At 34.5% G+C, this 18,852-nt stretch overlaps 1 protein-coding gene and 1 long non-coding RNA gene across 2 annotated transcripts in view; one reads left to right on the top strand and one right to left on the bottom strand.

Moving 5' to 3' along the window:
- The window catches only part of LOC136035653 (uncharacterized), a 43,618-nt gene extending 26,611 nt beyond the window's left edge, over positions 1–17,007 (bottom strand). The window contains exon 1 of the long non-coding RNA XR_010619492.1: positions 16,909–17,007. This is a non-coding gene — a long non-coding RNA (uncharacterized LOC136035653). The remainder of the gene's footprint in view (positions 1–16,908) is intronic.
- On the top strand, positions 46–4,494 carry LOC136035652 (potential E3 ubiquitin-protein ligase ariadne-2-like). Its single transcript, XM_065717560.1, has 2 exons — positions 46–256; positions 4,236–4,494. The coding sequence occupies exons 1-2, from the start codon at positions 122–124 to the stop codon at positions 4,389–4,391; spliced, it is 291 nt and encodes a 96-aa protein (XP_065573632.1). The 5' UTR covers positions 46–121; the 3' UTR covers positions 4,392–4,494.
- Positions 17,008–18,852: the final 1,845 nt, after the last annotated feature.

The following is an 18,852-nucleotide window of genomic DNA, read 5'->3' as shown; positions in this document are numbered from 1 at the left end:
CCTTAAAACTTGCGAAAAAGCTTGACCTGATTTATCTTTTCAGTGGGACAATCATGCCAAAAGTTTACGATTAGAGGAAGCAACAGTCCAAAAAATTAAGGATAGGATAAATTCCAAAGTTATGACAAATGATGGCACGTGGATCGATTGGCAATGTCTGCTAGATGCTTCAGCCCTATTGGCCCGATGTCGTTACACACTTCAGTATACATATCCGTTTGCTTATTTTCTAGACGCTGGACCTCGTAAAGAACTGGTCAGTAAATAGTCGCAAATCACAGACCGAGCCATATCCAGGGGGCGGGTTAAGAGTTTTTTATCCCCCCCCCTGAAATGTTTGCCCGACTCTTAAAAACGTAAAAATATGAATATAAACAAATTTTGATGTGTTTTTTAAAGTTTTTATCCCCCTTCCCATTCTTTCAGGAGTTGTATACCCATCCTATACATACCCACATCAAGGATATGCTTGTCCAAGCTGGTGCTCTGGCATCAGTCAAAAAGAGACAGATAAAATTGAATCCATCCAAAAAAGAGACCTGTGAACAGTTTTCAAATAAGTCTAAGCTCTATTCTCTCTTCTTCTAAATTTAATTTTCAAAAGTCTTGATCCACAAATTAACTTTTAAAGAAATGTAAAAGGCTACATTGAACCAAAGATAAGCAGAAATAAAATTAAGAAATGTTATAAACATAAAATTTCGCAAACCTTCATCAAAAGATAAATGAAACCTTGAACGAACAGAAATTACAAGAAATATGAGGATCAAACTCAAAACAAACAGACACTAAGACAATTAGGGCTAATGCCCCCTGTGCTTTTTGAAGAACAGAACATAATTTGCACTTGACTTAAAATAATCCTTATTTCGAGGTGTGTCTTTATGTCTTATAATATAAAAATATATAAAAAAAATTATATATAAAAATAATTATATATATAAAAAAAAATCTTATATATAAAAAAAAATTCAACCTCTTAACCAAGATTACTGAGAAAAACATATGAATGTGGACTGACAGTTTAATATATATATATATGCTAAAGTTCATTCCTGAACCTATAAAAATTTGGATTTAATAAAGTTAAAAAAAAGTGAAAATATTTAAAAGGTTTTTTTTTCAGTGAAGTGTGACTTATTTTCCTGTTTTTTGTTAATTTTTCTGTATTTTTTTGGGACAATTTTGTCTTCTTATCTTGCTCTACGGGATAGTTAGTTTTTAAATTGTCAAAGAAGAATTGTTTAAAGAAAACAAATAACCATTTACAGGTAATAGGAGAGCAACCTATGGACTGTTTTTCAGAATATTGTAGGTGTCTCTAGATTCTCGGGATGAAATGTTACAAGCTTCGATAGCAGTAGATAGTTTGAACTGCGGAATATGAAGTGTGAGGAATGAAGTGCCAAAGGGGAAAATAGGCTGATAAAATTAATCGAAGCTGAACGGCGCTGAATAGTTTTGAGCATAAATGAAATTGAAAATGTTATCTGATTGTTATAATTATTTAAGTAGAAACTGACACAACCAATTGTTTCAAAAAACAGTTTCGAATATCGGGAATTTAATTTTTGATGGAAAAGACCTTCATATGCAGTAATGATGTTTTTTTTAGTAGTAGACTCAAAATTGAAGGAAAAGAATTTTGGTTGAAAAACAAGCCAAAACAATGTGGCACCTATGGCCAAAACGTATGGAACATATAGCACACACAATGAACATATGGAACATATAATAGACATATGGAACAAATAATAAGCCAAAAACATATGGAACCTATGGTCAAAAACATATGGAACATTTAGAACATGTGATATATGTTCTATATATATGCCATATTATATAATATATGTATGCCAGAAACATAGGGCACCTATGGCCAATAACATATGGAACGTATAATGAACATATGGAATATATAATAAGCCAAAAACTTATGGCACCTATGGCCAAAATTATATGGAACATAAATAACATATAATAAAGATATGAAACATATATAAGGCAAAAACATATGGAACCTATGGCCAAATACATATGGAACATATAACATTTAATAAAGATATTAAGCCAAAAACATATAATAAGCCAAAAAGCCAAAACCATATAATAAACATATAATAAGCCAAAACCATAAAGAACATATGAGCTTCAGAAGGTATAACTTTCTTTGAAGGTATAATTTGTCTTTGTGAATCAACAGATTGTTAGCATTTGAATTTTTTATGCAAAACATATTACCAAAAATATATGGAACATATAATACATATAACAAAAATATGGAACATATAATAAGCCAAAAACATACGGAGCCTATGGCCAAAAACTTATGGAACATTTAGAGCATATATTAAACATATGACACTAACAAGCCAAAAACATATGGCACCTATGGTCAAAAACATATGGAACCTATGAGCTTCAGAAGGTATAGCTTTCTTTTGAAGGTATAGTTTGCCTTTGTGAATCCACAGATTGTGAATATTTGAATTTTCTTGGGACGAAAGGCATTGTCCTGTTTAACGAATTAGTTTTTGCAAATTTATAGATAAAACGTGGCAATAGTGACGGAAATGTGGCACTGTCTCAAACACTTGACAATATTGAAACAACCAAAAGAAAAGTCTTCGAAATTTATAGTTTTGTAGGTGTGTTTATTCGCTATGCGCAAAGTTCTATTTCGTGTTATACGTAAAATAGATGTTTCGCGTATAACGCTCTCGGACTTCGAGTGCTCTTGTATGGTACTTTAAAAGATAAGGGCCTCTAGATATGCTTGGTTATATTTCCAAAATTCCAGCCAAATATTGTTGACTTATTAATAAAATAGAATAGAATAGTCTTGTTTATACAAGCAATCATAGTTTAGAATAAAATTACAACTAAATGGCGCTAGTACTTACAACGAAAACAAGAAAAAAAAACACAAAAAAACACAAGACAATAACTTATTAAACGCTGACATGTAAAAATGAACGAACGAATTGGCGAAACGGTTTGTTCTTGGAGTAGGTAATTCCAGTTTTAGCTGACCTTGTGTATATTTCATTCCTCATAACTAGTGGTACAATCTTTATGTTTTTCACTGCTAAGAAGAAATTGGCCAAATTTGCAGATCAAACCCAAACGACGTTCACGAAGGGACGGTAGTTGTAGAACAGATAATGCCGATACATAACTTACATATCCGTCTGAAAGAATAACTTTAAAGGCTCTTTTTTATAGTGACTCAAGTTGATAACCTGTAACCTTGGTAACCTGTGTTGTTGACTTGAGGGCCCCATACAGGGCAAGTATACTCGTGACTTGGTCGGATTTATGTAAGATAAGCCGTCTCAATTCGGAAAACAGAAAAACCGAAACAACGTTATGAGATAAGGGTATACTCGTCTCACCATTTGCCTTTATAGTGATTGTATCATTTATATAGTTTTATAGTGATTATATACTATATATAGTATATAGTCTATATATACTATATATAGACTTTATATAGTGATTGTATCATTGTATGAGTATTAAACGAGCAGTCAGTGCTAAATGTGACACCGAGAATAACAGCTGAAGGTGCACTAGAATACGGTGGGACTGACAATTTCCCTCTTAAAAGGATTAAACCGAAGGATTTTGGATTTTCCTTCGTTGATTTGAAGGCTGTTGATAGTACATTGGTCTTTAAAGTTGCTTATTATTGTATCACTAAATGGGGGAACTGCCTCAGAGTTTTCAATGAGGTGTCGACAAGTCGTCTAGATGTCGACTGTCGACATCTGAGATGTCAGAAGTCGACGACAAGTCGTCTACGTACTTAAACCTGTCCTCGAAATGATTTTATTACGTCATTTGCCTGATTGCAAAATTCTGGAAAGTTGTTAGGGGTATAGGACTCGTTGTATTCATTATGCCATATATTACTTCCAGCAACGACATTACTTGTCATGACAGGTTTATGTCATGCCATATTACTTGTCATGACAGGTTTATGTCATGCCGCATTACTTGTCATGACAGGTTTATGTCATGCCACATTACTTGTTATGACAGGTTTATGTCATGCCACATTACTTGTCATGAGACCCACGCTTTCATTTTTAGTCTTTAAAGATATGACCTTTGTGGGTCAAAATTCTTTTGAAACTTTGCTATCTAAAAAAAAATGGCTTTTACTTTGCAATGCATTTCTTTAAGTAAAAGTGTTGTAATAATTTTTATTTAAATATTTTTTTGTTTTTCAGTTTGAGTATCAACAGGCGCAGCTGGAAAGGGAAATTGAGAATCTTTCGTGGCAGATTGAACACGTTGAAACAGCTAATATTAGCAGTCTTGAAAATCAAGTGGACATCGCCGAAAAATGTCGAGTTACTCTACTTAAAGATTTTCTTGAAGTTTGACAACCCTCTTTTCCTTTTTTTTTCTATTGTGTGCGAACTTTAGGTTTTATATTAAGTACATGATTTTAATTGTCTTTGCGAAAAAAAAAAATATTGCCCTATACCTATCTCTTTTTAATTAATCTTGTAGCGTATGTATCACAACATAGAAGCTAGATGTTGGTGAATGATTACTGCCAATATTATACACAGAAACATGCATAGGAAGTTATTTTGGCTGGGTATTGTAAGGCGAAAAAATGAACGAATTATATAAAAATGTGAAAATATATTCATAATTGGAAAAAGTATTTTTATTTTAGGGTGGAGGCGGAAAGGGGCCCAAATACTTCCATCCCCCTGCCCTTCCTCCTGTGTACGCGCCTGATTCTATGCAATAGTCATAAATACAGAAATTAATTTTACTTCAATATATTTTTCTTCAGTTCATTAATTGACGCTTACATAAAAACAATATAAATATTTATTTATTTTCCTCAAAATCTAAGACGATGTAAAATACATGAATGAAATCACAAAAATACTTCAGTATATGAATCAAAGCAACGATTTACAAGAGACTTGATAACATAGTGGAATTAAATTGGTATAAAAAAATTCCAATATAGTTTAAATTCTGAAAAAAAAGAAAAGGTTAACAACAGAGTAAATATTTTAAGACTTATGATAAAAACTATCGTAAAATGAAATAAAATACTCCAGTTGCAATTTAGCTAAATTCCATTATTACCATTGATAAAAAAATATTGACGTTTCTATAATTCTAATGGAAAGGTCCCTGTGTTTAAGCCTTCTGAAAAGCGAATTAAAATTCTTAATCTGACTAGATAATAAAAAAACAAAAAACATATTTGCTTCGTATATCATTCCAAAACGGAGTTAAAGGTCACATTTTTTCTATTTTTGTTAGCTTTTTATTTGAAAGACCTGTTTTTCGAGCCAAGACTAGGCCTCACTGATTGAAAGATAAAAAAAAACACCCATTTTAACCATACATTTGATATTTGTTTCGTATTTCGTTCCAGGGTTGTAGTGAACGAAGACACTCTGCCGTATATTATAATTATATATAATATATATAAGTATTCCGTTTGTGAAAGGGGTTGTCACCTCCTCAACGCCTCGCTCTTTACGCTAAAGTTTTTTTTTGTTTTAAAGTAGAGTTGTGAGAAAGAGTCAAACTTTAGCGTAAAGAGCGAGGCGTTGAGGAGGTGACAACCCCTTTCATAAACAGAATAGCTTCTGTTCGTTTTTAGCTTTAGTGTCGCTCCTTACTTGCAGTTAAAAAACTTGTTTTTTTTTTCATTTAATTCGTTATAAGACGGGCATTTGTCCAACTCAAGCGATATATTTGAGAAGAATTTTATTTGCCCATAAAACATATGATTTTTTTAAGCGTGGATTACTGGTGTAGGGGTATGACTCTCGCTTGGGTGCGAGAGGTCTCAGGTACGAATCTCGGACCACGTCAATTCTTACATGAAGATCCGAAACTAGATACGTGATCAATATAGCGATCACTGAAAGTTGGCAGGCGTATCAGGGACCAGACCAGATTAAATTAGAAATAGGGACTCCAAGCTGCTAGGGGAAATTGTTTCAGGCAGTGCTGTCACTTACTTGAAGTACTTTTACTTGAAGTACTACTTAAGTAAAAATTTCCATTACTTGTACTTGTACTTAAGTAAAAACTCTAGGGTGTACTTATTACTTGATACTTAAGTAAGAATACGAAATACTTATTACTTAAGATACTTTTAATGTACTTGGTTTTTCAAATACTTTACCTTTGACACGAAAATTTTGTGTGTGTGCTTTTGGCAATGCACAAGAAAACACCACCTTTAGATTTAGAGCACACTCAGATACAGCTTTTGTGTGTCTGTGCTTTGGCAATGTACAAGAAACATCATCCTTTAGATTTAGAGTAAACTCAGATATAGCTCAATGCCCTATTTTTGGATATGAAATAAGGTATTTGTTTTTGACGAAAAAAAATTATAGTATGATTAACACTTGGTTTAATTTTTGTTTAAAAGTTATATGACAAAGAAAATTGAAATTATTTCACAGTTCAGTGGTCAACAGTGAGCTAAAATCCCTTGTTTTGTGCTAAATGTTGCATACTGTAGTCCACTTGGGCTTATATTTCTGACATTAGTTTTGTCATCTCGTCAACTGAACCAGATTTCTACCATTTCATCATCTTCAGGATCATATTATTGGTAAAACTATTGAAGCTATGAATCTTTGCCCATCTAAATGTTGTCTGCAATAACAAGTCTAGGCAATTCTAGCTGGATCCGATACAGTGGTATTTTGTCAAATTCGTTCCAGCAAATTCAGGTATTCAGACGAATCTGACTTCAGATTTGTCACTCCATTCATAAGTTATAGGCCCTACTAAATTAAAGGAAAACTCAACTTTCTTAAGACTTGAAACCTTCTCCCCCTCGCCCTATTTGAGAGTGTTTGTGATACCAGAACTTGATATGAGCCCATATCTTAGGCATCTTTGGTCTATTTTTCATTCGGATCCGTTACTCAATTTGCAAGTTATACCAAATTAAACTGAAAACTTAAATTTTTCAGGAATTGAAACCCACTCCCCTTTGTTAAATTTGAGCTAGGGTCTTTTTCTCAAAACTTGATATGTGTCATGGTCTTAGGCCTTTTTGGTTCAATTGTCATTAAGATCTATCACTCCTGTCGCAAGTTACTCTGAATTAAACGAAAAACTGTTTTTAGCAGGTAAAGCCCTCTCCCCCTGTTTTATTTGAGCTAGGGTCTTCATCTTTCAATTTGATGTGTCTCATGATCCTTGGCACCAAATCTGGCCATCAAAATTGTCATCCAAATCCAACCAGCGTTTCTCCCCCTATACGTGATAACATAGACGGACGGACAGACAGACAGACGGACGGAGGGATTTTGCAACGTCTTAGCTAGCCATGTTGGCTAATTGGATCCAAAAAAAGGGAAACAATGGCAAATCATCATCCAGGTGTCATCACTCATCTGGATAGTGGAAAATATCCATCAAGATAGGTTTTGGAGATCTGTCTGTCTGTCCACCCGTCTGTGCAATCGAGTATAGCGGGAGAACCACCATTCAGATTTCTATGGAAATTGAACTATTTGGATTTAAAATTGAGATTAGTTAGGGTGATGGGGCTTTAAGTGTTAAAAAAAATTCAAGTTTTTTATTTATTTCACTATGACTTGCATATGGAGATGAATTTCGATGAAAATTGAATAAAGATGCCTAAGAGTATGGTATGCATTGAGTTCTGGGATGGAGACCAAAGCTTAATCAAAAGTTGAGTTTTTCATTTAATTCCGTGTAGCTTGCGAGAGATTGGTGGATGTCAGTGAAGCTTTTGGTTTAATTTAGTATAACTTGCGAATGGAGCAACATTTCCAAATGAAAGCTAGACCAAAGATGACTATCGGATCAACAAGAAATATAATAATGATCCTATATAGAAATCATATAGGATCAGGGGTCGGATCAGGGAACTCTGATATCACAAGCCCTATCTAAAATAGGGCGAGGGGGGGGGGTTCAAGTTTTAAGAAAGTCGAGTTTTCCTTCAGTTTAGTAGGGCCTGTAACTACTTCCACCCATGGCTTGCCCAAAGCCTGGAAATACTCTTTTCCAAAATAAGTCATACTGAAGCCAACCTTCAACCAAATATTCCATTCCAAGAGAAAAATTACTTTGTATGGCACTTGGTATTTACCAAGTGACATACAGTGATCACAAATTCTGTAGGTCTGTCAGTCCCAGTCTTGTTAGTTTAGGCGCTTATAAGCTAGGACGATGAAATTTGGCAGGCGTATCAGGGACCAGACCAGATTAAATTTGAAATAGTTGTTTCCCCGATTCGACCATCTGGGGGGGGGGGAGTGAGAGGAAGGTTAATTTGGAAAAATTAGATCGGATCTTAATTAAATTTGATATTTAGGAGGATATCCTGTCTCAGAGCTCTTACTTTAAATTCCGACCGGATCAGTTGACATTGGAGGGGGAAACCTAAAATCTTGGAATATGCTTAGAGTGGAGGGATCGGGATGAAACTTAGTCGGAAAAATAAGCACAAGTCCTAGATACGTGATTGACATTAACAGAACGAATTTACTCCCTTTTGGGGAGTTGGGGGGAGGGTAAATTCTAAAAAATTAGAAAAAATGAGGTATTTTTAACTTACGAAGGAGTGATCAGATCTTGAATTTCATCAGATGAAATTTCATATTAGACGGACCTCGTAACTCAGATCTCGTGTTTTAAATCTCGACCGGATCCAGTGTCATTGGGGGGGGGACTGGAAATCTTGGAAAACGCTTAGAGTGGAGTGATCAGGATGAAACTTGGTGGGAAGAATAAACAGAAGTCCAAGATACTTTGATTAACATAACCGAAATGAATTCACTCTCTTTGGGGGAGTTGGTGGGGGTGTTAATTCGGGAAAATTACAAAAATTGAGGTGTTTTTAACTTAAGAAAGGATGACCGTTCGTGAGGTATTTTGAATTTGATATTAAGAAGGAACTCATGTCTCAGATCTCTTGTTTTAAACCCCGACCAGTTCTGGTGACATTGGGTGAGAGTTGGAGGGGGAAATCGGAAATCTTGGAAAATGTTTAGAGTGGAGAGATCGGGATGAAACTTGGTGGGTAGAATAAGCAAATGTCGTAGATACGTGATTGACAAAACCGGACTGGATCCACTCTCTTTGGGGTAGTTAGGGGACTCCAGTGCTTTGGGAAGTTCGGTACTTCTGGACGTGTTAGGACAATGAAAATTGGTAGGCGTGTCAGGGACCTGCACAAATTGACTTGATAAAGTTGATTTTCCCGATTCAACCATCTGGGGGGCTGAATGGAGAGGAAAAATTAGAAAAATGAGTTAATTTTGCTAGAGCCTATGTCATATGAGCTCTTGGCTCTTACGACCTCGTCACAAGTGCCATATGAGCTCTTAGCTCTTGTTTTATTCCTTCTTTCACAGAAGATTTTCGACTTAGTCTCATGGTTTTTGCCACTTCATGGTGTGAAAACTGCTGCTAGAAATAGATAGGTTGCAACTTCTGCCGTATTGTCTTCTATTATATTTAAATGTGTGCTTGCATCGTGCCTGCGTCCCCTTAAAAGTTCTGCTTCTTACGGTAATATTGGTTTGTCTTCTGTTGTATATGCAGACGACCTTCTTCTTGTTGCCCGGACTCGCCGTGGATTGCTTTCCAATTTTACTATATTAATCAATGAGCTATCTAATTGGACTGTCAGTTAATGCGTCTAAATTCGAGTTTATTTGTTTTAACAGCCCTTATGCGGTCGCTCCATTCGTTGCTGGGACTGCAATTCTGCCATGTTCTTCTTTAGTTAGTTGGCTTGGTCTGTTTCGGTCCAACACTTTTCCCTACCTTTTCATCCCTAGTGAATCAAGCCGTGAAAAACCTACGCGTCGCTTACGGAAAAATATCCCCAAACAAAAGTCGTTACAACGGCAACGGTTTGTGCATGATTTATAACGCTCATTGCGCCCCTGTGCTTTTGTTTTTATCAGGCATGGCTCATCTGTTTCGTAAGAAAAATCCCCATATTCTACCTGCGGCTTATTTCAGATATTGAAAATCCTCATCCTGCTTCCTAGATGGCACCAAAACAGAAAAATAATTGCTCGATTTGATTTAATAGATATGTCTTCTTGGATTCGGTCTTCCAGTGATGATTTATGTAAAAAGACTATCTACTTTATTCACTTTTACGACCCTCTGCAGCCTTTTTCCCATATTGATACTGGTTAATTAGTCCATGTTGTCTTTTGTTAGTTTGAATTTTTTTTTGTTTATCGTTTTTGTTTTTGTTTATTTATAATACTCCGTACTTTGTGTTTTTTTATAACTTTTACGGATAATAAAGTTCATTTATCGATTCATTCATTCATTCTGCAGTTTGACCAGCCGTATGGAATGCGTGTGAATCAGCGGGCTTGCTGCAAGCCCGTGATTTTATAATATATGTTTGTAGGGAGTTTTACCGACCATCTGAATTGACTACACAGCATGCGGCTTGCTTGAGTGAAAACCCGCCAAAGGATATAGATGCCATACATTTTCATAGCGTGTCTGAAACTAACTTGAAAACTTAAGGTAGTTTCCTTGTAAAGGTGCCGAGGGCGAGACATGTCATCAATTGATTTTTTATTTTTGATTATTGAGCTTTAATTTCTCTTATTAAAAAGTCTGCAACTGACTCACTTGGCTCCTTACTTTTAAATTTGAGTTTTTTTCTTGCGAAGGTTTTTACTTATTGAATCAGAGAATGAACTACTTTATTACCTTTTACCTGTTTTAAAGCCAATCCAAAGTTTATTTTTCTATTTTCAATATTTTTTCCACCATTCCGACATGTTTCAGAATAACCCTGTATTTTTTCAACCGTGCCAGATTTGACTGAACACTAATCGCCAGAAGTTCAACTCTATGTGCACTGTATTAATCCTGTCATGTGATCTATCTGATCAAATCAGAAGTTTTTTGACTGCACTTAATTGTTTTGATAGTCTTTTTCTTTCAAGCCGTTGTGTTGAAAATTGCTTCAGATTATTTTTGGACTTCGTTGGGTGTCTACCAGCCAAACAAGGGAAAAAAATATTTTCAATATATTTTTATCATTATCCAATGTTTCAGATTAACCGTGTATTTTTTCAAAGGTGCCAGATTTGACTGAACACTAATCACCAGAAGTTCAACTCTACGTGCACTGTGTTAATCCTGTCATGTGATCTATGATCCAATCAGGAGTTTTTTGACTGCACTTAATTGTTTTGAAAGTCTTTTGCTTTCAAGCCGTTGTGTTGAAAATTGGTTCAGATTATTTTTTGGACTTCGTTGGGTGTGTACCAGCCAAACAATGGAAAACAATACTTTCCATATTTTTTCCATCATTCCCACATGTTTCAGAATAACCCTGTATTTTTTCAAACGTGCCAGATTTGATTGAACACTAATCGCTAGAATTTCAACTCTGTGTACACTGTATTAATCCTGTCATGTGATATGTCTTATCCAATCAAGAGTTTTTTGACTGCACTTAAATATTTTGATAGTCTTTTCCTTTCAAGTCGTTGTGTTGAAAATTGGTTAAGATTATTTTCTTGGACTTCATTGGGTGTGTACCAGCCGAACAAGGGAAACGGTTAAAAACGATAAAACGGAAATTCTGGTTCTTGATTAAGATTTCCAAGAGACGAAGGACAGGGGACATTTTATAGGCAAGGGAAGGGGCTAAGAAGCCTTCAGAATGGCTTTAAAAAAAGGTAGCATGGGCTTTATATCAGAAATATATATATATATATATATATATATATATATATATATAGAATAAATACTTGAAGTAGTACTTGAAGTATTACTTAAGTACAATTTCGGCAAGTACTTGATATTTGATACTTAAGTAAGAATTTGGAAGGTACTTATTACTTGATATTTAAGTAAAAAAACAATGAGTACTTAATACTTGATACTTAAGTAAAAATTTGGAGTACTTGTTGCAGCACTGGTTTCAGGCTAGTAGTTTTTCGTGCACACTTCAAATTATTATTGATCATAAATTTAATAATAATCCAGTTTTGATTTTTTTTTTCTTTTTGTAATCGTTAACGTCGAATTGTCAATACATGTGGTACTGATGAAAAAAATTCTTAATTTTGAACTTGGTTGTCAAAACACTCCCCTTTACTCAGCCTTCCTCTATTGGAAGTGCATGGGGGGGGGGGAGAGGGGGGATATCCGGTCTAAATATCAGGCAGTGCAATAGAGCTGCCTAAATAAAGAGTGATGTGGGAACAGTGTATTACTTACTTATTTTTTTCCCAAAGGTGCTTTGTATAGAAGGATCTGTCGTAGAAACTTCGGAAGGAGCTTATTCAATCGGAAATTGAAAGTTCCAGTACGCTTTCTAAGGGCCAAAAGCGATCGGACGGCAACCAACCCCCCTTCCATGACCATTGGGAAAGAGGGTATGATTGAACTTTAATGTTTAAAAAGCTAAAGGTTATTCTGGTCAAGCTCTCAGAGAATGTTGAGGGGAGTGTCGAACTAAATCAAAACACGTTATTTGCATACAGGTTGTCAAAAGGGCAAAAGTCAGGAATGGCTGAGGGCGTTAAGTTAGATCTTTCAGGGAATAATGAAGGGGATAATTATTTGACCAAAAAGGTAGGATTTGAGCGCTAGTACTGCTATTTTTTCTACCACTACTGTTAATATAACTATTTCTATCTGTAGCGTAGCGACTACTACTACTATGGCTGAAGATATCGAAGTGAAAATTTAAGTGAATATTGAGGGGAAAGTTGAACTAAATCAAAACATACTATGTTCATAAAGATTGTCAAAAGAGCGTATAAGCAATATGTTAGGAATGGGTTAGCGTATCAAAGCTGAAACCTCCAGGGCACCATGAGGGGGCTGTTGAACTAACTAAAAGGCAATATACGCAAAGTACTGCTGCTACTGTTGCTGCTACTGCTCATACAACACAACTAGTGCTACTTCTACTACTACTGCTATTTCAACTATGATATTAGTAGTACGAATGCTTATTGTATGAAGGTAAGAATTTATGAAAGTATTGAGGAGAAGGTTGAACTAAATCAAAACACACTATGAGCATGCTGGTTGTCAAAAAGATATATCTCAGGAACACTAGGATTAGGGTACAGATTAGGGGTACACTGGAACAGGATAGTAGTTCCTGATAGTAGTGATATTTACTATCAGGAACAGGGTACACTAGGATTCGAATCCTCGTCCTCTCAGACAAAGGATCGTAAATCCAGCGCATCAATCCACTCAGCTAGGACGGCTAGGACAGCTTATAGAGTATTACTAATACTACTACTGCTATCACTAATTTTAGTCCTATTGCTTCTATCACTACCTCTGATACTTTGTCTACTATTATTTCTAATGCTAAGGGTTTTTGTCAAGTTAAGTGAGAGGGGTGAGGGTCGTGCTGAACTGAATTGAAAGACACTATGTAAATGTGGGCTATCAAAGGAGGGTTTGCTACCACTATCATTAATGCTAAGGGTATTAGTTAGACTTAGATAGAGCATCGAGGATGTTGGTCATCAAAGGAGAGCATTAGCCATATCCCGACAGCGGCTTAGGGTATTAAGCTGAAACTCCCAGAGCTACCAATTTCACTGCCACTTTTGCTGCTGGTTCTACTTCTACTATTGAACTAAATTAAAATAGTTTAAGTGCATCCAAGTTCTTAAGATATCCAGTCTGGATATCTTAGCATAAAGAATGAAAACGATCAAAAATGGGGGTTTTAAAGGGCAAATGAAAATACTGAAGAAAACACAGAAAGTGAATATTTCGAGAGAACAACCGCGTCTCTTCTTCAGCGCAAACAAAATAATATGATCAAGGAAAAAAGCAAAAACCCAAAAACAAGCGCGGAAAGTGCAACAAAACCAATGAAAACAAAAACCGCAAAAAATCTAATAAAATTCAATAAAAGACCAAAGATTAAAATCAAATGCCTAACAAACAAGAAAGTGAGATATTCGTCAAAATCCGCGATTTGCACAAAATCCAAACAAATTTGAACCGCCAGCGACGGATACTAACGAAAAACTGATAAATAAAAGAAAAAATTCATTCACTCAAACAAACGAAACAGCAATTGAATAAATTGGAGAGCTAGGTCACCTGATTTCTGATTTTAACCGTTGCATTTCTTGCCGATAACCTTTGAGACCTAAGGGGTTGGTGAAGTATTTGATTATGGGGTTTGGGAAGTGGTTCAACGTTTATTTCGGGGATTACTAAAGTATCGGCTTCTCTTTTGAGAAAACTGAAATACGACTCATTTTTTCTTAAATCTTAGGACTAGAATAGGGTATGAAGTAGATACCTTCAATGAAAGTTTATGATGCTTTAAAACTAAATCAAAAGGCGTTGTGTTTATGCTGGCTGTCAGTAAAACGTCTGAGTAATATCTCAAGAACGACTGAGAAGTCAAGTTGAAACTTTCGGGGCTACTGCTATTGCTACTTTTTTTCATAGAAATTAACTAAATCAAAAGAGTTTAAGTGCATCCAGGTTGTCAAAATAACATAGATACAATGTTTTAGGAAGAATATCAAGTTTTATTTTTCAGGAAAGCTCGAGGAGGTGTAGAACTAAATTAAAGGATTTGAGTTTTGATTTTTCAAAAAGATTTGAACTTTGATTTTCAAATTGGCGTATATTACTGAAAATTGTTGAAAAACTTTGTCCAACGTATAAGAAGTAAGCCAAAAGATGGATTCTTAATAGAAAATGAAATAAAAAAAGTTTTTCAACTGAAACCAAGGAGCAACATTAAAAGTTAAGATGAGTAGAAATTATTACGTATATGAGGGGACTTGCTCCCTCCTCAATACCTTGTTCTTTACGCTGAAGTTTGACTTTTTTTTCCAATTATTTAAGAATGACTCCTGAAACGCAAGGGTTGTTTATTTAGAATAATGAGCTTATTTAAAATTTGAAAAAAAATTCCGTAAAGAGCGAGGTATTGAGAAGGGAGAAACCTCCCACATATACGTAAAACAAACAGATTGTTCTTTTTAAGTTTTAACGTTGCTCCTTACTTTCAGGTAAAACTTTTTTTTATTAGTTTCTGATCGTTTTTTTAATAATGTAGGGAAATCTGGCTCCCCTTTATGAAAAAATTCCTTTCCCCCACTATAGAAAGTTCCTTCCACGTAGCCCTCCTGCCGTAAACTGCCTCCCTTCAAAAAAATGTCTATGTACCTCCCGATAACTGACACTATGCCTGAACAATGATCAAAGTTCATAGCTTGAAGCCCTTGCTCCAGTTACTGGGAGGGGGGGGTGTCAAGTTGTTCTCAAAGATATAGTTATTAGATTTTGAACTATGTTCAACAAAATGGCTATCTCAAAATTTGAATCGGTCAAATTGGGGAAAGAGGGGTTCTGGGGGGGAGGGGCTAGTTGCACTCAAATATTTTACTCACTTAAAAAGGGCACTAGAGGTTTTGATATCTGATCAAATGAGCTTTCTTCAGATCCTCTAGGATTACTGGTAAAATACGATCACTCCTGGGGAAAACATAAAAAAACAAATAAACACGCATCCTTGTTCTTTTGGTAAAAAATGCAAAATTCTCCATTTTTTTATATAGTAGTTTTAAACATCTACAGAAGGGTTCTCTGATATGCTGAATCTGACTGTGTGAATTATATCAAAATCACTTGATGTTTCGGTTTTTTTCCCTTTTCCGAAAATTGCGCAGCTAATCTCTGGCTCGTAACTCATGATTGGTAGCATTAAATTTGATGAATTTTATATATTTTGAATAACCGTCAAAGTTTAATTTTTTTTGATGTATCTATTGTTATCAAGACTCTCTTTCTTATAGTTGTGATTGCTTTTGAGCCGCATCGCTCCTTACCTACACTTCGTTATCACAAACTGTTTAAAAACCGAAAAAGATTTAAACAATACTTTTCTTTATCAATTAATCAGGCTCCGTCAAACAAAAACGAGCAGAAATCGATTTAGAAAAAACTTTTCACGAAAAACTTTTCACGAAAAACTTCTTAAACTAAAAAAAAGAGCTTGATTTAGTGAAAAACGAGTGGAAATAATGTCAAATAATTTTATAAGTTTTGCATTAATGGTATTATTTATATTCGAATAAATAGCCGAATCAAACTCAAAACGAGCAGAGACTAAGGTAAGTATGACTGTCGCCCCCATGCCTTTTTTAACTTTTTTTCTTTTTTAACTTTAACAAATCCAAAATTATTAAGACTCTAAGGAATGAATACCAGTATATACTGGTATTTAAGCTACCAAACCGCGTTCATTTTTTCAGTAATCTTAGTCACGATGATGTTTTCCTATTTATTCTTTTGATGCTATGAGAAAAGGAGACATTTGGCTCGAAATAAGTATTGTTTTCAGTAAAGTGGAAATCTTGAAGTTAAATACGAAATTAGCAGTTTGAGTTAAGTTTACGAATAAAGGGACTTGAAGTGGTTTTTTTTCACCAAAAGAATCTGACATTATCTATTGTACATGATATGACGGATGTTCTTGACCACGCTGACAACACTGTACCTAAAAGAATTCTTCAGATTTTGTATTCAGTTAAGACGACTGCACAAGCACAAGCGTCTTCAGTAAACAGGGCTTCATTACTCTTCGGCTGATTCAAAATGGTCAAACCTTGAATCCCTTAGTGTTCCACTCTGCCTTCATTTTGTTGGAGTGTACTTTACATTAATTATCTAATTAATTAATGATTAGGAGCAAGATTAAATGAAAATGAATAATACAAAGCAAAATATATAATAAAAAATACAAAAATAAAATTCTTAAGTGTGAATTTACCGAGCGTGTACTACTTAAAGTAAAATTTTATTTTCCGCCTTCATTCCTTATAACTAATTCTACAAGAACAATAAAAAAGAAATAACTTTTCTTACATAGGAACCACTTAGTTATTCCAGAAAATTAATTTACTAGACCGTTCAAAACACATTTATAAAACTAAAGAAGTAATTACAGATAAAGACTTTAGTTCTAACTCATTGCAATGAAGATAAAAACAGGGTAAAAAATGTCGCAGTTTGTGACTAAAAGTAAACAGAGAATTCACTGATAATGAGATGATCTTTCCAACTGAATTTAACTTGGCTTCTAGATGGAGGATTTGCAATGCAACATGCCTCTAAGATTAAGTTAAATCAAAAAGGGGATATTTAATGGCAGTACTTGTAAGATATACACCCACCTAATGTTCTTTTTATATGTTTACTGACGCTCAATCCTATAAAGTAAGATAAAAATCTTATACTTTAGAAACAAATTTGGGCTATATATTTGTACATTAGGGATTGGGGTGGGAGTAAAATACAGCGGGTCTGCATGCCAAAAGTGTTAGGCACAATTATTCTGCATATTATTCTGTAAAATTGTTTTCTAACTTCAAACTATCAAAATACTTTACCCCCACCCCACCCCTAATGAGTAGATATACAGCCCAAATTATATATTTTCCATCTATTCTGTCACTTCTTTTCGTCATGTCTTCAAAGAAACTAAAGAAAAAAACGAAAAAAACTCGGCTCTATAATCCGTTAATGAAGGAACAACTTGAGCCGTAGGGGGTTTATGATAAAAGTACCTTAATGGCTTCTTGGACTTGAAGTATTACTTTTTAAGGGGGCAGTAAATCCAATTGTTTGGGGGCAAACTATAATTTTGTCTAAACTGCATTTTCGTCATGACTAAAAAATGAGAAAAATACAGAGAATCTAGTAACTAGAAAGTTTAGTGGCTAAATAAGCTCTCATCTACAGTTGTTTAAATTTCTTTTCTTGAAACACAAAAAGGATGGGTTTCTAATTTTGCTGTGGAAAAATATTACTCTATTGAAAAAAAGATGGATTTCATTTTTCTTCTTTGAATATCCATTTTACTAATGTGTAAAATGAATTTTGTTCATCATTGAAAAATTAAAACTCTGAATTTGAACTTGCACTAATTGTGGCATTATTATTCAAATTTAATTCGTTATAGTTTTAGAGGAAGGACAGCGTCTTTGGGATTGTCTTAAATTGGAAATTATACATCTAACCACTTCTTGGACTTGGCCCAGTAATTCTATGGGGACAACAAAACTTAATTATGAAGGGACAAACTGACCCTTGCTTTAACTGCGTCATACTTAGTTTTTCTAGATTACAAAATGAGGGGGAAATATTGAGAATCCGATAGCCCCAAGGCTGGAGGGCAATTTGAGTGTTCCTCTACTGTTGTTGAATTTACTATTGTTGAAACATGAAAAAGTTGGATTTCACATGCTGGTTTTAAAAAACTACTATTTTTGGAAAAGGAAGTTTTTCTTTAGACAAGTTGGATTTAATTTTAACCGCTGAATATTTATTTAATTAAAAACAAACAATTTGAATTTTTTTGTCATTCCTAAATTTTTGTTTTGAATTTAAATATAAAAAGAGTTGCGTTTCTCTTAGTAATCCTCTTAATCCTGATTCCTAACCCTGGAATCAGCCTTTAATCTAACCCTTTTAATCCTGGAGTACCGGACTCCAGATCAGTGTACGAAAAATAGCAACAATGCTGATTATCCCCCTTATAAAAGTCCAAATATGCTGAGTCAAAATTCTCTTCTTTTTCATTTCTTTTTATTTTCTTTTTTTTTATTCTTGAGTTTCCCTTTTCTGTCTTTTCTTTCCCTTTTTAGGTTTGTCTCTTTTCTTTTTCCTTTCCTTCTCTTCTATACTTTTTTTCTCAGCTGAAAAAAGGCTTCTGGAAATAAAGCCGAAATGATTTGGTTTTTGTTATTATAATATATTTTGCTGTCTCAGTTAAAATTTTACTCATATTCACTCCTTTCATTTTAGTTT

This window comes from Artemia franciscana, chromosome 14, assembly GCF_032884065.1.
Source record: "Artemia franciscana chromosome 14, ASM3288406v1, whole genome shotgun sequence".
Classification (NCBI taxonomy): domain Eukaryota; kingdom Metazoa; phylum Arthropoda; class Branchiopoda; order Anostraca; family Artemiidae; genus Artemia; species Artemia franciscana.
Note: the sequence above shows the minus strand (reverse complement) of the source record. Positions and strands in the feature narration are given on the sequence as shown.

What these genes read in the sequence shown, in the direction of transcription:
- LOC136035652 (XM_065717560.1), top strand. Translation starts at nt 122, where the DNA reads ATGACAAATGATGGCACGTGGATCGATTGGCAATGTCTGCTAGATGCT. An exon ending in CTGGACCTCGTAAAGAACTG is followed by an intron (nt 257 to 4,235) that starts GTCAGTAAATAG and finishes TTTGTTTTTCAG; the next exon opens with TTTGAGTATCAACAGGCGCA.